The 25,302-nt window shown below is 39.1% G+C and overlaps 1 protein-coding gene across 10 annotated transcripts in view; it reads right to left on the bottom strand.

Moving 5' to 3' along the window:
• The window catches only part of NEXN (nexilin F-actin binding protein), a 55,691-nt gene that overhangs the window by 14,679 nt on the left and 15,710 nt on the right, over window positions 1-25,302 (bottom strand). For 3 of the 10 annotated variants that reach the window (XM_010380663.2, XM_010380662.2, XM_030913679.1), the window contains 8 exons: window positions 14,657-14,735; window positions 13,034-13,225; window positions 12,752-12,830; window positions 12,517-12,665; window positions 6,725-6,766; window positions 5,345-5,542; window positions 5,068-5,244; window positions 1,095-1,283 (listed from right to left, as the gene is read on the bottom strand). In XM_010380663.2, coding sequence (XP_010378965.2) covers window positions 1,095-1,283; window positions 5,068-5,244; window positions 5,345-5,542; window positions 6,725-6,766; window positions 12,517-12,665; window positions 12,752-12,830; window positions 13,034-13,225; window positions 14,657-14,683 — 1,053 coding nt within the window. In that variant the 5' untranslated portion in view covers window positions 14,684-14,735. Of the gene's footprint in view, window positions 1-1,094; window positions 1,284-5,067; window positions 5,245-5,344; window positions 5,543-6,724; window positions 6,767-12,516; window positions 12,666-12,751; window positions 12,831-13,033; window positions 13,226-14,656; window positions 14,736-17,892; window positions 17,922-25,302 lie in introns of those variants that run through there. The other 7 variants (XM_030913684.1, XM_030913682.1, XM_030913681.1 and 4 more) reach the window with 5 other exon arrangements.

The following is a 25,302-nucleotide window of genomic DNA, read 5'->3' as shown; positions in this document are numbered from 1 at the left end:
TTTAGAAGTTTTTGGATTTTTACTTAAGAAAAGTGTGAACATATTAAGCAAAACAGTAACAAAACACAATCAAAATTTCTTTCTTTTTAAAGATCACTCCTGGCCTTACAGGAAAGAATTGGTTACAGGTAAGATAACAAGTTAATTAGGAGTTGGTCCCAGGCAAATTGTAACAGTAACTTGGATTATAGTAGTGGCAGTGGAAAATGGGGGGAAAACTGACAGATTTTAGAGTGATTTAGGAGGCAGAATAAATGAGACTTAGTGACTGGTTGAACATCAGGCATGAATAAGAAGATAGAAGTGTTTCAGGCTTCCAAGTTTCTGATTTGAGTATCTGTGTGGGCGATAAAGCCAAATAAACACTTGGACATATGTGTCTGATGCTCACCTATATTGAGGAAGAAAACCAGCTTATGATATTACCAAAGCCAATTACAATGTATCAAGAAGGAGATGCAGGGCTCAAGTCTCAAATTGCTTGAAAATTGTTTGTCAGATAACTGTACATTGTACAAACATAAAACTGGTATAGGAAGTACAGTCATAACCTTGTAACAGTTAAGTTAGGTATCAATTTCCAGGAGTGATGAGTGAGCATTTTGGAGAGAGAAATAATTCTGATTAAATGACTCAGGTCACTTAATATATAGTGGGTGGGATGAAAACTAAAAATAAAGAAGGAAAGGAAGGAAATAAAGGAATGAAGGAGGGTAAAAGGGAGTGTGGGAAGGAGGTGGGGAAAGAATGGAGAGGAAGAAAGGAAAAGTTAGGGGAGGAAACTCCCTACTTCTTCTTCTTCCTTGGATACTTAGTTCTGGAAAACATGTCTTCCAGAGAAGGGAAATAATATTCCATCCTTTGTGCCAAGCATGGCAATTTAAATCAGAATCTTCTGAACACTAAACTGAAGGCAAACACCTTCAATCAACTGGTGTTATTCCACCAGTTGGGAGACTTCAAAATACATTTGCCATTTCTACTCTTCGCACAGATTCCAGAAATAATAGGGTATTCTCTAAAGTCTAATGATTCTATTAATATATTCTCAAAGGTGAATTCTAATAGCATTCTCCAGTTAGCTTCTGTCTTACCATGTTTCTCCTTGCTTCAGCAAATGCCTTCTTTTCTTCCTCTATTCTCCGTCTGGCTTCTTCTTCTGCTTTCCTTTTTTCATCTTCTCTTCTTTGCCTTTCTATTTCTTCAAAACTGAGTTTGAGTTTACCAGGGCGGTACCCTTTAAAACTTTTTGCTGTGTCTTGTTTTTCCTCTTCTTCATTTACCTAACAAAATAAACAATTCATTACTAATAATTGAGATTCATCAGAAAAAGGAATGAATTATCAATCAAAAGGCACAGAATTAGCCACTTCACATAGGACTGTTTGAATGCCCTTAATATACTTGACCAAAATCCCCTTCCTTTTTAATGTCTTATATGATAAAATATTCAAGTTTGGAGAAATTCCATATAAAGATGTACTCAGGTTAAATAAAGCTTCTCAAGAAAGTCAAATTTCTGTAGATAAATTTGAATATTTAAAACATTTTGGCTGGGCGCGGTGGCTCAAGCCTGTAATCCCAGCACTTTGGGAGGCCGAGACGGGCGGATCACGAGGTCAGAAGATCGAGACCATCCTGGGTAACACAGCGAAACCCCGTCTCTACTAAAAAAAAAATACAAAAAACTAGCCGGGCGAGGTGGCTGGCGCCTGTAGTCCCAGCTACTCGGGAGGCTGAGGCAGGAGAATGGCGTAAACCCGGGAGGCGGAGCTTGCAGTGAGCTGAGATCCGGCCACTGCGCTCCAGCCTGGGTGACAGAGCAAGACTCCGCCTCAAAAAAAAAAAAAAAAGAAAAAAGAAAAAAAAAACTAAAACATTTTTAGCCGGGTGTTGTGGCGGCTCATGCCTGTAATTCCAGAACTTTAGGAGGCAGGAGGATCGCTTGAGCCCAGGAGTTCAAGACCAGCCTGGGCAACAGAGCAAGACCTCGTCTCTACTAAAAACCAAAAAACACTTTATAGCCATTGTGGTGGTCTGTGCCCGTAGTCCCAGCTACTTGAGAAGCTGAGGTGGGAGGACCCCTTGGGCCCAGTAGGTTGAGGCTGCAGTGAGGGGTTACTGTTGAGTATTAACTTTCCCAGAACAAATATAAAATGTGTATGTGTGTGCTATCATTGGGGTTCAAGTATATCTACACAGAATCTCTTTGGTAGTAAAATAAGGTTCTCATTTTGTAATTTTTGTAGTTTTTTTTTTTTTTTACTGTGAGCTATGGTGCCTTATACTAATCAGATGAAAGATTATTATCTAGAACTATTTTATGTAAAATTCCAGCTTTATGATTTTATCATTAAAGTTTTAATTTATTATTAAATTTACTATAATATCCATTGAAATGCATTATTATTTAATACTATTTCTTTATTAAGTTGACCACCAGAAATATCTAAAATATGTAGATACTATGCAGCTGTACCCAAGAGTAATAACATTTTCTTTTTTCTTTTTTTTTTTTTTTTTTTTTTTTGAGACGGAGTCTTGCTCTGTCGCCCAGGCTGGAGTGCAGTGGCCGGATCTCAGCTCACTGCAAGCTCCGCCTCCTGGGTTCACGCCACTCTCCTGCCTCAGCCTCCCAAGTAGCTGGGACTACAGGCGCCCCGCCACCTCGCCCGGCTAGTTTTTTTTTTTTTTTTTTTTTGTATTTTTTTAGTAGAGACGGGGTTTCACTGTGTTAGCCAGGATGGTCTTGATCTCCTGACCTCGTGATCCGCCCGTCTCGGCCTCCCAAAGTGCTGGGATTACAGGCTTGAGCCACCGCACCCAGCCCTGAGTAATAACATTTTCAAATAAATGTCTAGAAAATTAAATTTTTATATATATAATTACTAGAACATCATTCAAGAAAGCTGATCAAGAAATTTCTGTAACTTTGAAATTACAAATATTCCATTTTTAGATCCTTTTTTTTTTTTTTTTGAGACAGGGTCTCACTCTGTCACCCAGGCTGGAGTCCAGTGGCTCATTCATAGTTCACTGTAGCCTTGATTTCCCAGGCTCAAGCAATCCTCTCACCTCAGCACCCGGGGAGCTTGGACTACAGGTCTGTGCCACTACACCTGACTAATTTTTGTATTTGTTTTTGTAGAAACATGGTTTCCACATGTTGCTCAGGCTGGTCTCAAACTCCTGAGCTCAAGGGATCTGCCTGCCTCAGCCTCCCAAAGTGCTGAGATTACAGGCATGAGCCACCATGCCTGGCCCATTTTTAAATCTTAAAATGAATCAGTGTATTCTTATTTCAATTTTACTTTTTATTGATAAATCTATTAATACCATAATAATAGTTAACATTTTCGAAGAACTACTGTATATGTAACAAACACCATTTTAAGTGCTTCCTAGATATTAACTCATTTAACCATTTAAGAAATAGGCATTTAAAAAAATCCAAGTCATTGTGGAAGTTAAAAAAAAAAGAAGTAGGCGCTTTCATTTTTACCGTTTTCAAAACCAAGAAACTGCCGGGCGCGGTGGCTCAAGCCTGTAATCCCAGCACTTTGGGAGGCCGAGTCGGGCGGATCACAAGGTCAGGAGATCGAGACCATCCTGGCTAACACTGTGAAACCCCGTCTCTACTAAAAAATACAAAAAAAACTAGCCGGGCGAGGTGGCGGGCGCCTGTAGTTCCAGCTACTCCGGAGGCTGAGGCAGGAGAATGGCGTAAACCCAGGAGGCGGAGCTTGCAGTGAGCTGAGTTCCGGCCACTGAACTCCAGCCCGGGCAACAGAGCGAGACTCTGTCTCAAAAAAAAAAAAAAAACCAAGAAACTAAGAGAGAGATTTAATTAATTAACACAGTGAGAGATTAAAACAGTTGTCCATGGTAACACAGTTAGTAAATGGCTGATATCTGAATCTAGACAATCCGGCTCCACAATCCATGCTCTTAACCGCCACACTACACACACACACACACACACACACACACACACACACAGGCATGCACACAAATACATACACACATACACTTATTTTTATTTTTATTTTATTTTATTTTATTTTAGATGGAGTCTCGCTCTGCCGCCCAGGCTGGAGTGCAGTGGCCGGATCTCAGCTCACTGCAAGCTCCGCCTCCTGGGTTTATACCATTCTCCTGCCTCAGCCTCCCGAGTAGCTGGGACTACAGGCGCCCGCCACGTCGCCCGGCTAGTTTTTTGTTTTTTTTAGTAGAGATGGGGTTTCACCGTGTTAGCCAGGATGGTCTCGATCTCCTGACCTCGTGATCTGCCCGTCTCGGCCTCCCAAAGTGCTGGGATTACAGGCTTGAGCCACCGCGCCTGGCCACACATACACTTAATAGGGCAAACTGCATATTCCACTGTAAACTGTTATTCTGGTATGTTCAAACAGTTGAAAAACCGGACTGCTGAGGACAAGTTTACACTTATAATCAGTCCTGCATCCATGTCACTAAGCACACTGCAGACTGAACTAACAGATGAAGGAAACCAGGTTCATTGAGTAATTATTTTGCAAACGTATATATTAATAACAATTTATAAAAATAAAAATTTAAAGCATATTGGGTAAAATGCCCCAGAGTGGAAACTGGAAAACAGTATGGATTTTTTTTTTTGAGACAGTCTCACTTTGTTATCCAGGCTGGAGTGCAGTGGTGCAATCTTGGCTCACTGCAACCTCCATCGCCTGGGTTCAAGTGATTCTCGTGCCTTAGCCTCCCAAGTAGCTGGGATTACAGGTGTGTGCCAACACAGCCAGCTAATTTTTGTACTTTTAGTAGAGATGGGATTTCACAATGTTGCCCAGGCTGGTTTCAAACTCCCAACCTCAGGTGATCTACCCATCTTGGCCTCCCAAAGTGCTGGGAATTACAGGCGTGAGCCACCATGCCTGGCCTAGACATATTTTATATATGAAATGTGTATACAACTGGAAAATCAGCCCTTCTATATGTAAAATCTCTTTGAATTTATAGTAATGAACCTTATCTAAAGCCAGCTAACTTCATTAATATTAATTGTAAGGTTTAAATATGTAGATTTACCATTTGCCGCCTTGCTTCTTCAAAAGCACGCTTCTCTTCTTCTAAACGTTTCCTTGCTTCCTCTTCAGCTTGCTTCTTTCGGTTTTCTTGTCTTTGTCGCTCCAGTTCTTCAAAAGTTAGTTTTAATTTTCCAGGAGAAAGTGATTCTTTTTTTGCTTCACTTTCTATTTCATCATCCTAAGAAAACATTATGAAAACCCACCTTTTATTCATAAAGGAAAATGCTAACTTAAACTGCCTTGATTTGTTTCTTAAAAAACAAACAAAAAAAACTTACCATAACTAATGAAAGACACTTTGCTTCCTTGAGAGATCGTCGTTGTTCATCATATCTTACTCTTTTATCTTCCTCATACTTGATCCTTTCTTTCTCTTCACGTTCTTTTTCTAGATCCTCAAAATTCTTTTTCATTTTTCCAGATGTTTTATATGATTTAACAGGTACCACAGTTATAAGTAGTGAATCATCTCCTTCCTATTTTATAAAATGAATAATTAGCATATTTCTTCTTAATCAAAATTGGGTTTCATGGGACTTTACCTCCATAATAAGTGAATTCCATTACATTGTCATCAATGTTATTATGAAGAACAAACAATTATATTTTACAGATTATTATTAAACATCTCCTACTCTAAATTATTTGTGCATTGTGAGTTAATCTTAGTGAAATCCATTGCTGATGAGGTTCAAGAAGCATTCTATTTCCTAGAAGATGGAGTTAACACAGCTGTTCAGATAACGAAACTGCAGTGGCATTGCCTGAATTAAGCTATTTGTGCACTAATCCACAAAATGTGCATGTGAATGTACTGTAAATCAATTTGATGGTGGACAGATTCAGTTTAAATAAAAAAAAGTTTCTTCATATGATTTTTCTCTCTAAGCTTTTAAATACTTAATGAAACTAGTATTTAGTGAGAAAAAACACAGTTTTTCCAAGTGATTTCTTAAACATATATATTATAGATAAAACTCTCTGGTATTTGATTGTATTAAAATATTTTAAATTTATTATTTAATTCATTTTAATTATATAATCTATTGTTGCCGCTGACTTTTTTAAAAACTTAGAAGAGTTATGAAATGAAACACATGGTCCTGAGATAAAATTGCTCCCAATTTATGGGCTGTAGTTTTAGGCACACCATCAAATTGAAAGGTTTTTAACTTATTCTGTTAGATGAAAGGGATGACTAAAATTTTTGTGGTTGTTGAACATTTCTTCATGGTAACAGATACTGCACTCTATACTATTATATAAAAACCAAAACATAAACTCTCGGGAACTCTGAGGAAAGAAGACAAATGATGAAAATAAAATTGCCTTTTTATAAATGTTAGCGTTCAATAATCTCAGCTGTTAGTAACAGTTCAAAAAATACATTGTCTTGGCAGAGTATCTAAAACTGAGACTAATAAGCTTGTCTTTCTAACCTATGAAAGCAAAACAAAACATACTTTTCTTTAAAACACTAAGCTATAGTGTTTGAAAGTGCAAAAGTATGCTCTTGCTTTGCAAAACATACTTTTTTGTTATTTCTATATTTATAATAAAAATAATAAAAGCCCTTTTAATTTTTTCTTATATTAAAAGATAATTTGTGAATCAGATAATTTTAGGTGAATGTTTCATTAAAGGAAATTTCTGTTTACCTCTGATGCTGATTCAGTTCCCGTATTGTTTATGTCCTCAATCTATTGAATGAGAATTTCATATCATTACATTACATCAGATTTCTACTTTTTGCTTTTAAACATACAAATGGAAAGTAATTTAGTTGTGACTTATAGTAAATTTTCAAATTTATAATTTTTGAAATATGTTTATGTTGTTCCAAATTAGCCAAATATGTCCTTTGTATTTGTTGTTGCGTATTGATATCAATATCAATATCCAGAAAACAACATATTAAGAAAACAATCAGGCTGGGCGAGGTGGCTCATGCCTGTAATCCCAGCACTTTGGAAAGCCGAGGTGGGCAGATCACTTGAGCCCAAGAGTTCAAGACCAGCTTGGGCAACATGGCGAGATCCCTTCTCTACAAAAAGCACAAAAATTAGCTGGGCATGGTGGCACGCACCTGTGGTCCCAGCTACTCTGGAGGCTGAGGCAGGAGGATCACTTGAGCCCAGGTGGTTAAGGCTGCAGTGAGCCATGTTCAAGCCACTCTACTCCAGAGTGGGTGACAGAGTGAGACCCTGTTTCAAGAAAAAAAAAGAAAGAAAAACAGAAAAAATTAAGACAAAGCCTACCTTTGTAACCCAGAAACTGAATAACAGACCAAACTCTTATGACCAAGCTGTTGAGCTTACAAGCAGCAAGTATTAATTTAATTAGCAATTTAAACCGAGACACATAGAAACACTTCTCCATTCTTTGTCACTGCCCCATCAAAAGGAAAACCTATCCATTAGCAATCTAATACTTGTCATGATTATATTTTACAACATAAGTATAGGGCAAAAATAAAACTGATACAATAACAGTACAGTGAAACATGTAGGCTAGTTTATTTATTTTTTTGAGACAGAGTCTCCTGCTGTCACCCAGGCTGGAGTGTAGTGGTATAGTCTCAGGTCACTGCACCTTCTGCATGCTGGGTTCAAGCAATTCTCCGGCCTCAGCCTCCTGAGTAGCTGGGACTACAGGTGCACACCATCACGCCCGGCTAATTTCTGTATATTTAGTAGAGACAGGGTTTCACCATGTTGGCCAGGCTGGTCTCGAACTCCTGACCTCAAGTGATCCGCCCACCTCAGCCTCCCAAAGTGCTGGGATTACAGGCATGAGCCACCGTGCCCAGCTGGGATAGAATAGTTTAGAAGGGAAAATAATTCTGATAGTCATGTTTTCTCTATATTTTGACTAGGTCTAAGTAGGAAAGCTCCTCATTTAAAAAGTGAGAGCTCGGCCAGCCACAATGGCTCAAAAAAAAAAAAAAAAAAAAAAAGACTTCTCTTTCTAAAAGAACACTGACAATTCCTGTATAAATCATGTTAATCGGCCGGGCGCGGTGGCTCAAGCCTGTAATCCTAGCACTTTGGGAGGCCGAGACGGGCGGATCACGAGGTCAGGAGATCGAGACCATCCTGGCTAATACGGTGAAACCCCGTCTCTACTAAAAAAAACAAAAAACTAGCTGGGCGACGTGGTGGGCGCCTGTAGTCCCAGCTACTCGGGAGGCTGAGGCGGGAGAATGGCGTAAACCCGGGAGGCGGAGCTTGCAGTGAGCTGAGATCCGGCCACTGCACTCCAGCCTGGGCGACAGAGCGAGACTCTGTCTCAAAAAAACAAAAATTAAAAATAAATAAATAAATAAATCATGTTAATCTCTCAATAAAAAGATCCAGGAGGCTGGACATGGTGGTTCATGCCTGTATTCTCCCAACTTTGAGAGGCCAAGGTGGGAGGATCTCTTGAGCCCAGGAGTTTGAGACGAGCCTGGGCAACAAAGTGAGACCCCATCTCTACAAAAAAAATTTTTTGGTAGATTTTTTTCTGTAGAGACAGCAGGGTCTTGCTGTGTTGCCCAGGCTTGAGTACAGTGGTGCAACCTTGGCTCACTACAACCTTCGCCTCCCGAGCTGAAGCGATCATCCTCCCACTGCAGCCTCCCAGGTAGCTGGGACTGCAGACATGCGCCACCATGCTCACTATTTTTTTTTTTTTTTTTTTTTTTTTTTTTTTGTAGTAACAAGGTTTTATTATATTGCTTAGGCTGACCTTGAGCTCCTGGGCTCAAGCAATCCACCTGCTTCGGCCTTCCAAAGTGCTGGTATTACAGGTGTGAGCCACCACACCTGGCCAAGAAGTTTTTTAAAAATTAGCCAAGCATGGTGGCATGCATCTGTAGTCCCAGCTACTTAGGAGGCTGAGGTAGGAGAATTGCTTGAACCCAGAAGGTTGAGGATGCAATGAGCTGTGATTGCACCACTGCACTCCAGCCTGGGCAACAGAGCAAGACTCTTTTTTTTTTTTTTTGAGACGGAGTCCTGCTCTGTCGCCCAGGCTGGAGTGCAGTGGGGCGATCTCGGCTCACTGCAAGCTCCGCCTCCCGGCTTTACACCATTCTCCTGCCTCAGCCTCCCGAGTAGCTGGGACCACAGGCGCCCGCCACCGCGCCCGGCTAATTTTTTGTATTTTTAGTAGAGACGGGGTTTCACCGTATTAGCCAGGATGGTCTCGATCTCCTGACCTTGTGATCCGCCCACCTCAGCCTCCCAAAGTGCTGGGATTACAGGCGTGAGCCACCGCGCCCCGCCAAGACTCTGTCTTAAAAAAAAAAAAAAGAAAAGATCCAGGAGATACGGTGAAAAGCCAGACATTGAGAATATAGAAAAGAGAAATACTAAATTTATTAACTCAACTTTCTTTTATTGCTGCTGCTGCTACAACCTTCCCAAACCCAGGTTTTTTGTGTTGTTGTTGTTGTTGTTGTTGTTTGTTTTTGGTGCAGTGGCCTGATCATGAACCTCCTGGGTTCAAGCAATCCTCCCACTTTAGCATCCCAAGTAGCTGGGACTATAGGCATCCACCACCACCTCCTGGCTAAGTTGTTTGTCTGTTTTTAAGAGCTGAGGTCTCACTATATTGTTACCCAGCCTGCTTCCCCGATCTCTATTAGCTTATGGTAAAATAATAAAGTATGTTTGAAGATCTTTTTTGCTTTCTTCTTTGCTCACTTTAAACCATTACCAAAACAAGAAAACATTGGAGCATACTTTTTTTTTTTTTCAACAAACAAGGAAAAAGATAAATCTGTCTAAGTAGCCATAGTGTCAGTATATTCACAGAGATCAGATATTCAGAAGTTCAGTCATAGTGTTGACTTTCAGAAGACAACATTGAAGAGCCGCTTCCTATTTCTTTTGCTTTATAAAAAATGAAACTCCTTTTGCTTCTTCCCAAATCAACTTCCTTCTCTCCTTTTTCTTTTCAACATCTCCTTCTCTTCCCTCAACATTAACTTCTCTTTTTTCTAAGCTGATGGACTTTAACTTTGCTCATCAGGGTATCCTCAAAGATGAACAGATAATATCAAATCAAGTTTCTTCCCCAAATTGATTCTAACATCCACTATATCTACTATAAATCCCCACCCACCCCCCTACCATCTTTTTTTTTTTTTTTTTTTTTAAGAGACAAGGTCTCTCTGTTGCCGGGTGGAAGTGCAGTGGAATGATCATAGCTCACTGCATCCTCATACTCCTGGGCTCAAGCAATCCTCCTACCTCAGCCTCCCAAGGTGCTGGGATTACAGGCATGAATCACCATGTCTAGCTCTCATTTTTAATTCATTGTAAGATCCTAGAATCTCCAAATCTTGTAGGTCACCAAGACTTTCAGCTACCCCCTGACTCAAGAATCCTTTTTATGGCATTCTTGCATATAGATTTATACAAATAAATTTTACAAACAAACATTCAAACTCTTCCTGACTACCTATGCCATATTTTACTCCTTATATTCAAAGATACATTAAATTATATTAGAGTGGAGTGGAAAATGTACTTAATTAGATTTGACAATTTACATATTTACAAGATAAAATTACTAGGCTGGGTACAGTGGCTCATGCCTGTAATTACTTTGGGAGGCCGAGGTGGGCAGATCATTTGAGATCAGGAGTTTAAGACCAGCCTGGCCAACATGGTGAAACCCTGTCTCTACTAAAAATACAAAAAAATTAGCTGGGAGTGGTGGCACGTGCCTGTAGTCCCAGCTACTCGGGAGGCTGAGGCAGGATAATCACTTGAACCCGGGAGGCAGAGGTTGCAGTGAGCCGAGATTTTGCCACTGCACTCCAGCCTCGGTGACAGAGTGAGACTCCGTCTCAATTAAAAAAAAAAAAAAAAAAGGCCAGTGCAGTGACTGATGCCTGTAATCCCAGCACTTTGGGAGTCCGAGGCAGGTAGATCACCAGAGGTCAGGAATTCAAGATCAACCTGGCCTACATGGCGAAAACCCGTCTCCACTAAAAATACAAAAATTAGCCAGGTGTGGTGGTGGGCACCTGTAACCCCTGCTACTCAGGAGGCTGAGACAGGAGAATTGCTTCAAGCTGGGAGGTGGAGGTTGTAGTGAGCCAAGATTACACAATGGTACTCCAGCCTGGGCGACAAGAGCGAAACTGTCTCAAAAAAAAAAAAAAAAAAAAAAAAAAATGACTACCCTGCTGGATTTCAGACTTGCATGGGCCCTGTAACCCCTTTGTTTTGGACAATTTCTCCCATTTGGAACTGCTGTATTTACCCAATACCTGTACCCCCTTTGCAAATCCAGGGTAAATACATTTCTTTAGTAAGTATGGCATATGCTTTGCTTTCATTGTCACTTTTCTTTTTCAGAAAGGTAATGGAAACTGAAGGGAGCATAGCAAAAGACTGAAAGCACTTAATGTATGGTTTTAAAAGACCAGCTGATATAGTTTGGCTCTGTGTCCCCATCCAAATCTCATCTTGAATTGTACTCCCATAATTCCCACATGTTGTGGGCGGGACCCGGCGGGAGATAATTTGAATCATGGGGATGGGGGTGGTTTCCCCCATACTGTTCTCGTGGTAGTGAATAAGTCTCATGAGATCTGATGGTTTTATCAGAGGTTTCCGCTTTTGCATCTTCTTCATTTTCTCTTGCCACTGCCATGTAAGAAGTGCCTTTCACCTCCCTCCATGATTCTGAGGCCTCCCCAGCCATGTAGAACTGTAAGTCCAATAAAACCTCTTTTATTTTCCAGTCTCGGGTATGTCTTTATCAGCAGCATGAAAACAGACCAGCATGTAAAAGTATTGTTATTAGAAGATTAACATTTTGTTAGGTACTCATGGATAATTTATATGTGACATTGCCTTACATCTTTGTAAAATCTTCTAACCTGTAAAGAAAAATAAGGAATGTAGACGGGGTGAGGAATATGGATAGAATGGTAAGATTGTATATGACAGAAATCATCTCACTATTCTACCTTAAAACAGGCATATTCTGCCCATATCCTTCTAGGCATCTGATGTTAAATATTTTACCTTCAGCTCTTTTCAGGTTAGCTGCCTTTTTTTTTCTTTCTTTGAGACGGATCATACTCTGTCACCCAGGCTGGAGTCCAGTGGCATGATCTTGGCTCACTGCAACTTCCACCTTTCAGGCTCAAGCGAACCTCCTACCTCAGCCTTCTGAATAGCTGGGACTACAGGCACTTGCCACCATGCCCAGCTAATGTTTGTATTTTTTTGTAGAGACGGGATTTTGCCATGTTACCGAAGCAATCCACCCACCTTGGCCTCCCAAAGTGCTGAGATTACAGATGTGAGTCACCATGCCCAGACGGTTAGCTGCTTTTTAATAGGTTTATGTTATATTAAAATATTTTAATTAGGCAACATACTGATTAGTTTTACTTTGCACAGTTAGTTTCAGAAACAAAGACGAACTTAATCTTTAGTCATACCTGCTCAGCCCTTTTTGCTAATTCACGCTGTATTTTCCTCTTTTCTAACATATCCTGCTCAATTCTGCGTTTTCGTTCCTCCTCCGTTCTCTTCCTTTGTTCCTCTTGTCTTTGTTTCTCCATTTCAGCAAATCTACCCTTAACAGTTCCTAAGAATATATGAAAAAAATGTTTAATAATTGGCTATGTTTCTATTTTGCAATTTAATTTGCTATTTACTTCTCAAGCTTCTTACCTGTTAATTTTGGAACATAAGCCTTTTCTACTTTAGAAGATACATCTTCCTCATCATCAGAAGCAAGCATTTCTTTAATCTAGATGGTTAAATAAATTCATGTGAGTACATGTCCAAAAATTAGACTAAATCATATTATATGCAGAGTTTAAATTAGGTTACAAATACAGAAAAGTATTTTAGTTATAGTTAATATGAAATGTGGTTAATGTGAATAAGTACAATTTAAATTAAAAAAATGAAAACAAGTATTTTCACGAGAATAAAGTAAAATAAAGTAACCTCCTGCTTTCTCCTGTTCCATTCTCTCTCTCTAATATATTGTTCTTTTCTTCTTTGCTTTTCGTCTCTAGATCTCCTTTGATTTCTTTCTTCCCTGGCTCTCTGCATGGCTTCAAACTTATCCTTTACATCACCCTTGCCAAGTTTTGGTACATAGGTTTTTGGGACAGGTTTAGATGAAGAAAGCAGAATCTTCATTAGAAGAAAATAAAGAAAAGAAAGTTAACGAAAAAGATAGGAAGAAATTAGGTAAAGATAGATAAGAATAAGCAATATAAAAAATATATATTGAAACATAAAATAGAAATGTGTTTGAATGCTTTATTTGACTATCACAACCTGATTAGATACTTTCTAAAACCTATGAAAAATGACATTACAGAAAATATGAGAGTAGAAATTTCACTGTTATATATTAATGAAATCCCTTTTTGTGGGTAGCATTCCACCGAAGCTGAAAGCCAGTAAAATATAAAAATAAAATTCTGAATTCTAATTAAAAACTATCTTTTATTGTCTAACTCCATTATTAAAGATTCAGATTTGATATCACTTGTTAAAAAGGTACCCAAACTAATTTCAGTAAATTTGGTGAAGTTGAAAACAAAGCAAAAGTTTAGGCTTTAAAGTTTAGAGGCTAATGCACATTTTACACCCTTCCTGGTTTCTATATCTAATATAAGCAAAACTGAAGGCCAGTCCTTTAGTCCTTATTTGTGGCTGAGGTACACCATGGTCTGTGGGCACAAGCTGTGATTTATATTGTTACTATTACTTCCCATCTATAACTTCCTTAAACCACATTAAAAATGTGTAAGAAGGCTATATCATTCTATATAGGGTGGGCTGTAAGAGCAATTCCATATGGCAAGAGAGCTTCACAAAGAACAGGAATCTGGTAGAAGACTGAAGAAATGATTTTCCTCCACTCTATAACCAGGAAAGCAAATTATTTTCATCACTTTGAAAATTAAGCTGATTTCTAAATGAAATTTCAGTAAATAAAATGTGTGCCTCAGAACACCAAACCCTTTTTCCTAGTGATAATGACAATTGCTTAATTAATCTGTGGCACATCCAGCCTGTATTTTGTAATCTATTATGTGTCATTGGTCATTTAAGGGTTAATTTTATAATTCTGAGTGTCAGCAACTGAACTCTTCTTACGACAACTCTCAGTATCTACAGTCAAGAACCAGAAAAAAGCTAAAAATTAAAAAATATACATAAGGCACTAAAAACATTCCTTACCTAAGAGGGAATTATGCTTTCTCCTGTGAGTATAGGTCAAACTTTGTTTTAATACTAAAATAATACTTTCTAAGAGTTATCAAGAACAAAACATTTAAAATTCTACTCAGAATGCTAGCTATCACATCCACTTCACTATCATTCACAAATTTAGTACTCATGCTTTGTAGAATTTCCTAGAACCCAAATGAAAATACTAGCCCAAGACCAGCTGGTGAATTGTATCTCTTCTTGTTTTAGATCTTGCCATTATGTTATTAATTATGAACTCCTAAATGTGACCTTTCCACCAAATGATTGTCCTTTCAGCAATTCTACAGTCAACTCTACATTTCCCTCTTTTATTTTTATTTTTTTACTTTTGAGACTTACCTCAGCCTTTTGGGAAATATCATTCATGTTTGCTCTATGTGGTCTTGGGCTGATTATGAAGCTCTGTAAATATTTTCACCTGAAAAAAAATTATATTGTATAATAAATTTTAATTTATTTGTAATATATTATGTATTTTTATAAATAGAAATAGCAATTAATTGCCCCTCAAAAAGTACTGACATAATCCAAGCAAGTAATAAATTGTGATAACCTTTAGCTCTTTTTCCCAAGATTCATGGTACAGAAAATATAAGGTGCATGATGCTAAAAGATCCCTGAAAGTTTTTGATCCAGAATAGCTTGATGAACATATGAAGTTCACTTGAAAATAATGTGTATTCAGCAATTATTAAATGTATCACTCTATAAATATTAACTAGCTGAAGATAGTTGATCATGTTTTAGATCTGTATTTCTACTAATTTTTGGCTAGTTCTATCAATCTTCAACTATGTAGTTTTTTTTTTTTGTTTTTTTTTTTTTTTTTTTTTTTTGAGATGGTGTCTCACTCCTGCCCAGGCTGGAGTGCAGTGATGCAATCTCAGCTCACTGCAACATCTGCATGCCAGGTTCAAGCAATTCTCCTGCCTCAGCCTCCCAAGTAGCTGGGATTACAGGCCCACGTCACCATACTTGGCTAAATTTTGTATTTTTAGTAGAGACAGGGTTTCACCATGTTGGCCAGGCTTGTCTTGAACTCCTGACCTCAAGTGATACACCCAACTCGGCCTCCCAAAGTACTGGGATTACAGGCGTGAGCTACCATGCCCAGACAGAATTTTTTTTTTCTCGCTTTAATTCTGTTGTTTTTGTTTCATGTAATTTCAGGTTTAATCACACACACATGATTATATCTTCTTTTTTAATTGACCCTTTCAGCAGTATGTTTTTTGTTTTGGAGACAGAGTCTCACTCTATCGCCCCAGGGTGAAGTGCAGTGGCACAATCTCAGCTCACTGCAATCTCCGCCTCCCAGGTTTAAGTGATTCTCCTGCCTCAGCCTCCTGAATAGTTGGGATTACAGGCAGCACATCCTCACGCCCAGCTAATTTTTTGTGTGTTTTTAGTAGAGACGGGGTTTCCCCATGTTGGCCAGGCTAGTCTTGAACTCCTGACCTCAAGTGATTCGCCTGCCTTGGCCTCCCAAAATGCTGGGATTACAGGTGTGAACCACTGTGCCCAGCTAACTAGTAAGAAATTTCTTTCTTCTTACCTCATTGTCTTAAACTTATATTAAAATAGTCAGTCACACCAACTTTATTTTCTTTTCTTTACTTTTTTTTTTTTTTTTTTTTGGTGGTGGGGGATGAAGTCACGCTCTGTTGCCCAGGCTGGAGTGCAGTGGTGCCATCTCGGCTCACTGCAAGCTCTGCCACCTGGGTTCACGCCATTCTCCCACCTCAGCCTCCCGAGTAGCTAGGACTACAGGCGCATGCCGCCATGCCTGGCTAATTTTTTGTATTTTTAGTAGAGATGAGGTTTCACCGTGTTAGCCAGGATGGTCTTGGTCTCCTGACCTCGTGATCTGCCCGCCTCCGCCTCCCAAAGTGCTGGGATTACAAACATGAGCCACCGCGCCCGGCCACCAACTTTCTTCTTATTTATTCATTTATTTTTTAGAGACAGCATCTCGCTGTGTCACCCAGGCTGAAGTACTGTGGCACAATGACAGCTCACTGCACCCTTGAACTCCTGGGCTCAAGCGATCCTCCTTCCTCAGCCTCCCAAGTAGCTGGGACTACAGGCATGCACCACCATGCCCAGCTCTTTTTTTTTTCTCCTATAGAGATAGGGTCTCACTGTGTTGCTTAGACTGGTTTTGAAACCCTGGGCTCAAGCAACTCTCCCACCTTGGCCTCCAGAAGTGCTAGGATTGCATCCGTGAGCCACTGCACCTGGCCCCCAACTTTCTTAGGTTTACAGTTTGCATGGTATATAATTTTCTAGCTATTTACTTTGATTCTATCTATGTTTTTATATGTAAAGTATATGTCTTGGACACAGCATATGATTGGACCTTGCTTTTTACAAAAATCAATTCTGATAAAATCTGGGTTTTCTTTTTCACTTTTTTTTTTTTTGAGACATAGTTTAGCTCTTATTACCCAGGCTGGAGTGCAGTTGCACGATCTCGGCTCACTGCAACCTCTGCTTTCCAGTTTCAAGCAATTCTCCTGCCTCAGCCTCCTGAGTAGCTGGGATTACAGGCTCCCGCCACCACACCCAGATAATTTTTGTGTTTTTAGTAGAGATGGGGTTTCACCATGTTGGCTAGGCTGGTCTCAAACTCCTGACCTTGTGATCCACCCACCTAGGCCTCCCAAAGTGCTGGGATTACAAGCGTGAGCCACTGTGCCTGTCCTATAATCTGCTTTTTTAATTGCAGCATTTAATTCATTAACATTTAATGTAATTATTAACATAAATGAGTTTAGGTCTATCATTTAAATGTTTATTTTAGGTTTGTTTTATCTTGTTTTGTTTTTTGCTTTTGGAATTTTCTAGCCAACTTTTTTTTAAAATAGAGTTTATTTTAGGTTCACAGCAAAATTGAGTAGAAGATAGAGATTTCCTGTATATTTTCTGTCCCTGCACATGCTTAGTCACCCCCATTATCAACACTGGATAACCCCATTATTACCACCCATTGGAGTGGTACATTTGTTATAAATGATGAACCTATACTGACACATCATTATCACCCAGAGTCCATAGTTTACATTAGAGTTTACTTTTACTGTATATTCTGTGGGTTTTGAGCAAATGTACCATGACATGTGTCCATCATTATAGTATTGTACAGAGCAGTTTCCCTGACCTAAAAGTCCTCGTTAGTCCACTTGCTTATGCTTTTCTCCCCCATCATTCCTGGTAACCATGATCTTTTTACTGTCTCCATAGTTTTGCCTTTTCCAGAATGTCATACAGTTGGAACCACACAGTATGTAGCCTTTTCATATTGACTTTTTTCACATAGTTATGTGCATTTCAGTTTCCTCTGTTTTTCAGGGCTTGATAGCTCATTTCTTTTTAGCACTGAATAATACTCTATTACCTGCATGTACCACAGCTTATCCATTCACCTACCAAATGACATCTTGATTGTTTCCAAGTTTTGGTGTTTATGAATAAAGTTGACATAAATATCTGTATGCAGGTTCTTGTGGACCATGATTACTGGAGTATATGGTAAGAGCATGTTTAGTATTACAAGAAACCACCATGTAGCTTACCATTTTGCATTCCCACCAGCAATGAATGAGAGTTCGTATTGTTCCACATCCTCACCAGCATTTGATGTTGTCAGTGTTCTGAATTTGTTTGGCCATTCTAATAGATGTGGAGTGGTATTTCATTGTCATTTTTATTTACATTTCCTTGAATATATATTAAATGAATAAATATTAAATTAGAATTATATTAAATAATATATTAAAGCACTTTTTCATATGCTTATTTGCCATCTGTATATCTTCTTCAGTGAGATGTCTCCTAAGATCTTTGGTCCATTTTTAAAAAATTTTTTTTTTTTTTGAGATGGAATCTTGTAATGTTGCCTAGGCTAGAGTGCAGTGATGTGATCTTGGCTCACTGCAACCTCCACCTCCCAGGTTCAAGCAATTCTTCTGTCTCAGCCTCCCTAGTAGCTGGGACTACAGGCGCCCACCACCATGCCCGGCTAATTTTTATATTTTTAGTAGAGATGGGGTTTCACTATGTTGGTCAGGCTGGTCTCAAACTCCTGACCTCACGTGATCCGCCCACCTCGGCCTCCCAAAGTGCTGGGATTACAGGCGTGAGCCACTGTGCCCAGCCCTTTGGTCCATTTTTTAATTGGGTGGTTTGTGGTATTATTACAGAGTTGTAAGGGTTCTTTGTATATTTTGGATAACAGTCCTTTATCTGATTATGTCTCTTGCAAATATTTTCTCCAAGTCTATGGCTTACCTTTTAATTCTTTTCATAGTGTCTTTTGCAGAACAGAATTTTTAATTTTAATGAAGTCCAGCTCATCAATTCTTTCTTTCACGAACTGTGACTTTGGTATCATAGCTAAAAAATCAATTCCAAATGTGAGGTCATCTAGATTTCTGCCTATGTTTTCTTCTAGGAGTTTGATAGTTCTATGCTGTCTGTGATTCATTTTGAGTTAATTTTTGTGAAGAATGTAAGGTCTGTTTCTAGATTCGGTTTTTTGCAAGTAGATGTCCAGTTGTTCCAGCACCATTTGTTGAAAATAATCTTTACTTTATTGCCTTTGCTCCTTTGTCAAAGATCGGTTGATTATACTTATGTGGGTTTATTTCTGGGCTCTCTATTCGGTTCCATTGATCTTTTTCTTTATTATTTCACCAACACTGCACTATATCAATTACTGTAGATTTACAGGATGTCTTAAATTTTGTTCTTCTCCTTCAACACTGTATTGGCTATTCCAAGTCTTTTCCCTTTCATATAAACTTTAGAATCCGTTTGTCAACATCCACAAAATAATGTGCTGGGATTTTGATTGGGATTGCACTGAATCTATAGATGGATCTAGGGAGAATTAATATCTTAATAATGTTAAGTCTTCTGATCCATGAACACAGTATGTCCCTCCCATTATATACATATTCTATGATTTCTCAGAAATGTTTTGTAGTTTTCAATGTGCAGATCTTCCACATCTTTTGTCAGTTATCCCTAAATAATTTCATATTTGTTTATACTACTGCAAATGGTGTTTTTGTAATATTTAAATTAATGATTGTTGGTAGTACATGTTGAGTATCCCTTATCTGAAATGCTTGGGACTACAAATGTTTCAGATTTCAGATTTTTCTTTTTCTTTTTTTTTTTTCTTTTTTGAGACAGAGTCTCACTCTGTCACCCAGGCTAGAGTGCAATGGTGTGATCTCCGCTCACAGGAACCTCTGCCTCCCGGGTTCAAGCAATTCTCCTGCCTCAGCCTCCTGAGTAGCTGGGACTACAGGTGTGTGCCACCACATCCAGCTAATTTTTGTATTTTTAGTAGACACGGGGTTTCACCATGTTGGTCAGGCTGGTCTCGAACTCCTGACCTCCTGATCCGCCCGCCTTGGCCTCCCAAAGTGCTGGGATTACAGGTGTGAGCCACCGTGCCTGGCCTCAGATATCAGATTTTTTTTTGGATTTTGGAATTTATATATATCTCTATCAGGCTATCTTGGGGATAGGGCCCACGTCTAACAATGAAATTCATTTATGTTCCATATACACCTTATACATATAGCCTGAAGGTAGTTTTATAGAATATTTTAAATAACTTTTGCATGAAGCAAAGTTTTTTTTGTTGTTGTTGTTTTGTTTTGTTTTGTTTTTGAGATGGAGTCTTGCTCTTGTCGCCCAGGCTGGAGTGCAATGGCACGATCTCAGCTCACTGCAACCTCCACCTCCTGGGTTCAAGCAATTCTCCTACCTCAGCCTCCCAAGTAGCTGGGATTACAGTTGTCCTTCACCATGCTTGGCTAACTTTTGTATTTTTAGCAGAGACAGGGTTTCACTATGTTGACCAGGCTGGTATTGAACTCCTGACCTCAGGTGATCCACCTGCCTTGGCCTCTGAAAGTGTTGAGATTACAGGCGTGAGCCATTTTGCCCAGCCAAAGCAAAGTTTTGACTGTGATCTGTCACATGAGGTCAAGTGTGGAATTTTCCACTTGTGGCGTCATGTCAGTACTCCAAAGGTTTCAGATTTTGGAGCATTTGGATTTCAGATTCTCAGATTATGGATGTTCAACCTGTATATAGAAGTATAATTTGGGGGCCAGGCGCTGTGGCTTGTGCCTTTAATCCCAACCAACAATTTGGGAGGCTGAGGCAGGGGGGTTGCTTGAGGCCAGGAGTTCAAGAACAACCTGGGCAACATAATAGACCCCATCTCTACAAAAAATTAATAAACTAGCCAGGCCTGGTGTTGTGTGTCTGTAGTTTTGGCCACTTGGGAAACAGGCAGGAGGATCTCTTGAGCCCAGGAACTCAAAGTTACAGTAAGCTATGATCATACCACCATACTCCAGGCTGGGTGACAGAGCAAGTCCTTATTTCTAAAAGAAAAAAATTAAAATTAAAAAATACAATTTTTGTATTCTGGTTTTATATCCTGCAACCCTGCTAAAATAACTTATTAGTTGTTGTTTTTTTTCTTTTTTCTTTTTTTTTTTGAGACAGTCTCACTCTGTCACCTAGGCTGGAGTGCAATGGCACAGTTTCAGCTCACTGCAACCTCCACCTCTCAGGTTCAAGTGATTCACCTGCCTCAGCCTCCCGAGTAGCTGGGACTACAGGTGTGACTCACAACACCTAGCTAATTTTTACATTTTTTAGTAGAGAGAGGGTTTCACTATGTTGGCCAGGCTACTTTTTCCTTTCCAGTCTGGATGCCTTTTATTTCTTTTTCTGGCTTGACTGTACTAGCTAGAACCTCCAGTACAATCAATGTTAAATAGAAGTGGTAAGAGCAGATATCTTTGTCTTGTTCCTGATCTTAGCAGAAATATGTCCAGTCTTTCACTATTAAGTGAGATGTTAGCTGTAGGCTTTTCTTACATGCCCTTTATCAGACTAAGTTTGCTGGAGTAATTATCAGTAACAGATGTTGGATTTTATCTAATACTTTTTCTGTGTCTATTGTGTTAATCATATGGTTTTCATTTTTAATTTATTAATATCGTGAGTTACATTAACTGATTTTCAAGTGTTAAATCAACCTTACATTCCTAGGATAATTCTCAATTGGTAATAATGCATTATCCTCTTAATATATTGCTGGAATCAATTTGATAAAATTTTGTTACGTTTTGCATCTGTGTTTGTGAGAAATTATTGGTTGTGTAAGTTATCTTTTCTTGTGATGTCTGCTTTTGCTAACAGAGTAATATTGCCTTCATAGAATGAGTTGGGAATTATTTCTTTAGTTTTCTGGAAGAGTTCATGTAGGATTTAGTATTATTTTTTCCCTAAATATTTGCAAGAACTCCCCAGTGAAGCCATGTGGGACTGAAGTTTTCTTGGTGGGAAGGAGACAATATAATGGGGGAGAGGATGGGACATGATTCCCTATAATTATTAATAAGATCCTAACTTTTCTTGTTGAGTGTGTCTGTCAGTGCTTATGACATTATTAAAAATAAAGGAGTAAATTAAAGGAATCCGTGCATACATGAGTGTGTCATGAACTAAGGTTTATGAGTAACCTAATTTTATGTGCCTCAGATAAAAATAATAAATAGCACTAGTCCTGTTGTCTTACTTGAGCCATTATGTCATATCTAGAGTTACCTATTATTTTATTTATTTATTTATTGAGATGTAGTTTTGCCCTTGTTGCCCAGGCTGGAGTGCAATGGTGTGATCTTGACTCATTGCAACTTCTGTCTCCTGGGTTCAAGCGATTCTTCTGCCTCAGCCTCCCAAGTAGCTGAGATTAGAGGCATGCACCACCACGCCCGGCGAATTTTGTATTTTTAGTAGAGACAGGGTTTCACCATTGTTGGCCAGGCTGGTCTTGAACTCCTGACTTCAAGTGATCCACCCGCCTTTGCCTCCCAAAGTTTTGGGATTATAGGCATGAGCCACCATGCCTGGCCTGATATTTCTTCTTATATAACCAACAACACCTACCCTTCATTCTCATAAGGCTTCTCAAACCTTGTGGTTATTTTTTATTCATTCTTCTATATCACCTAGATTTTAATAGCTTGTCAAGATTTATGAATGTTGCTTTCAAACTTCTCTTACATATTACTTCATATTTCCACCGCCTCCATACTAATACAGACCTTCATCACCTCACATTTGGATTACCAAAATTTGGTAATCAGACCTAAATCCAAATTTCAGATCTGTTAACTGCTTAGTTAGGATTAGATAAGATAGCATTATATGAAGAACCCTGGAACAATAACTAACATTAGTAGATATCAATAACTTTGATTAATTTTATTACTATTCATCTCCCCTACTAGAATTTACTCTATTTAGGAAAAATCCTATCTTTCCCTGCCAGTGAGCATATATAATGTATTCCTTACACAATTTTTTTATTTTTTAAACTAGATGCCAGGTGTGGTGGCTCACGCCTGTAATCCCAGCACTTTGGGAAGCCAAGTGGGCAGATCACCAGAGTTCGGGTGTTCAAGACCAGCCTGACCAACATGGAGAAACCCCATCTCTACTAAAAATACAAAATTAGCCAGGAGTGGTGGCACATGCCTGTAATCCCAGCTACTCAGGAGGCTGAGGCAGGAGAATTGCTTGAACCCAGGAGGCAGAGGTTGCTGTAAGCTGAGATCGCACCATTGCACTCCAGCCTGGGCAACAAGAGTGAAACTCTGTCTCAAAAAAAAATAAAAATAAAAATTGAGGCAGGGGAGGGGTGGGGGTGGGTGCAGTGGCTCACACCTGTAATCCCAATACTTTGGGAGGGTGAGGTGGGAGAATTGCTTGAGCCCAGAGTTTGAGACCAGCTTGGGCAACATAGCGAGACTCATCTCTACTGAAAATTTAAAAATTTGGAAGTGTTGTGGCACATGCTTATAGTCCCAGCTATTTGGGACACTGAAGCAGGGAGATCACTTGAGCCCAGGAGTTCAAAGTTGCAGTGAGCTATGATCATGCTACTGCACTTCAGCCTGGGCAACAAAGCATGAGACCATCTTAAAAAAAAAAAAAGAGAGACGGGGGGGGGGGGGGTGCTCACTCTGTTGCCCAGGCTGGTCTCGAACTCCTGGCCTCAAGTGATCGTCCCACCTCAGCTTCCCAAAGTTCTGGGATTACAGGCATGAGCAACCATGCCCGAGTCTCTTGTGCAGTTTTTTAGAGTAATACTAAAGGGTATGAGGAAAACTTGGAATCATGGGATCATAAGAACTGATAATTTTAGGTCAATTAATTGGCCAGAGAAGACTTCAAAAGCCTTATTTATTTATTTTGGTGAAATGAAAGAAAATTGGGTGGCTTGCTAACAGTGAAGAATTAGTCAAGAATAGTCCTAGAAAATAAACGAATCAGCTAGCCCTTTTCATTTGATTTTTTAAAAATCCTCAAATTATATCTTGACTTATAGATTTAGAATAAAATAAAATTGATTTTTAAAATTTACTATGAATAAAACTACTTAAAATCGTTTTTTAAAATGTCAGTTCAGTATTCTGAGCTCTCATTTTTAAACTCCGTGAAAATTTGAACAGCACTAGCCTTAACTTTTTTGGTTAAAATACAAGCAAGTGATCAAAGTTTGCTCTGTTCTGCCTTTTGAGGATAAAAAGTTGTAGCAAAATAAGTTCATGACCTTTTTATGTTATGGAATTGCACTTAAGGTACAGATTACAAACCAACAGGACTCACATTTCTTAAATGTTTTTATACTGGAGAAAAAAACTTCATAATTACATAGACACTGTAAATACATATGAGATTCCTTTATTGTTAATTAAAAAGGAAGTATGACACTGCCTTGGTAGAAACAACTATGCATTTCAGTTGCTAACTCATTTGCCTATCTGTGTTAACACAAGGACAAAGGTATGGATTGGACTCTGGCCTATTAACTTCACAGGAAAACTCTGTTCCCTAGTCATTAATTGTATTGTCCTATCTAAACCCATTATTTCACTAATACATCCTTTAGTTACAAAACATGAATAAAATGAATGATGAAGATAATCCAAGTTAACATTTGTTGAGTCTTTACCATGTGCCTGGTAATGTGCCAAGTAGTTAACAAGCATTGTCATTTATTTCCTACAACAGGGCTTCAAGGTAAATACTATTATCAAACCTTCTCTCAAAATCATTTCCAGGCCAGGTGTTATGGCTCACTGAACTTGTAATCCAGGCTGAGTTGAAGCAGAAGAATCACTTGAGGCCAGGAGTTGGAGACCAGCCTGGGCAACATAGCAAGACCCCATCTCTACAATTTTAAAAAAAAAAATAATCTGGGTGTGGTGGCATGTCCCTGTAGTCCCAGCTACTTGGGAGGCTGAGGCAAGTGGATCACTTGAGCCCATGAGTTCAAGGCCACAGTGAGCTATGATTGAACCACTGCACTACACCTTGTGCAACAGAGTAAGACCCTATCTCAAAACAGAAACCAAACAAACAAAAAACAATTTTAGAACAAATGACATATTCAGGTTCAACATTATCACAACTTTTCATAAACCCCCTCATAAAAATTCCAAACCTATATATATTTTAAATTTTGATATTAATACAAAAGTAATTTGAAATCTCCCAAAATATTCTACTAGAACTTTTTGTGCTTAATAACCTTTGTAGAAAATATTCAATTATGGCCAGGTGCAGTGGCTCAAGCCTGTAATCCCAGCACTTTGGGAGGCCGAGACGGGCGGATCACGAGGTCAGGAGATCGAGACCATCCTGGCTAACACGGTGAAACTCCGTCTCTACTAAAAAAATACAAAAAACTAGCCGGGTGAGGTGGCGGGCGCTTGTAGTCCCAGCTACTCGGGAGGCTGAGGCAGGAGAATGGTGTAAAAAACCCGGGAGGCAGAGCTTGCAGTGAGCTGAGATCCGGCCACTGCACTCCAGCCCGGGCGACAGAGCGAGACTCCGTCTCAAAAAAAAAAAAAAAAAAAAAAGAAAATATTCAATTATAT

This window comes from Rhinopithecus roxellana, chromosome 12 (genome assembly GCF_007565055.1).
Source record: "Rhinopithecus roxellana isolate Shanxi Qingling chromosome 12, ASM756505v1, whole genome shotgun sequence".
Classification (NCBI taxonomy): domain Eukaryota; kingdom Metazoa; phylum Chordata; class Mammalia; order Primates; family Cercopithecidae; genus Rhinopithecus; species Rhinopithecus roxellana.
The sequence above is the reverse complement of the archived record's forward strand: the minus strand, read 5'-3'. Positions and strand labels throughout refer to the sequence as shown.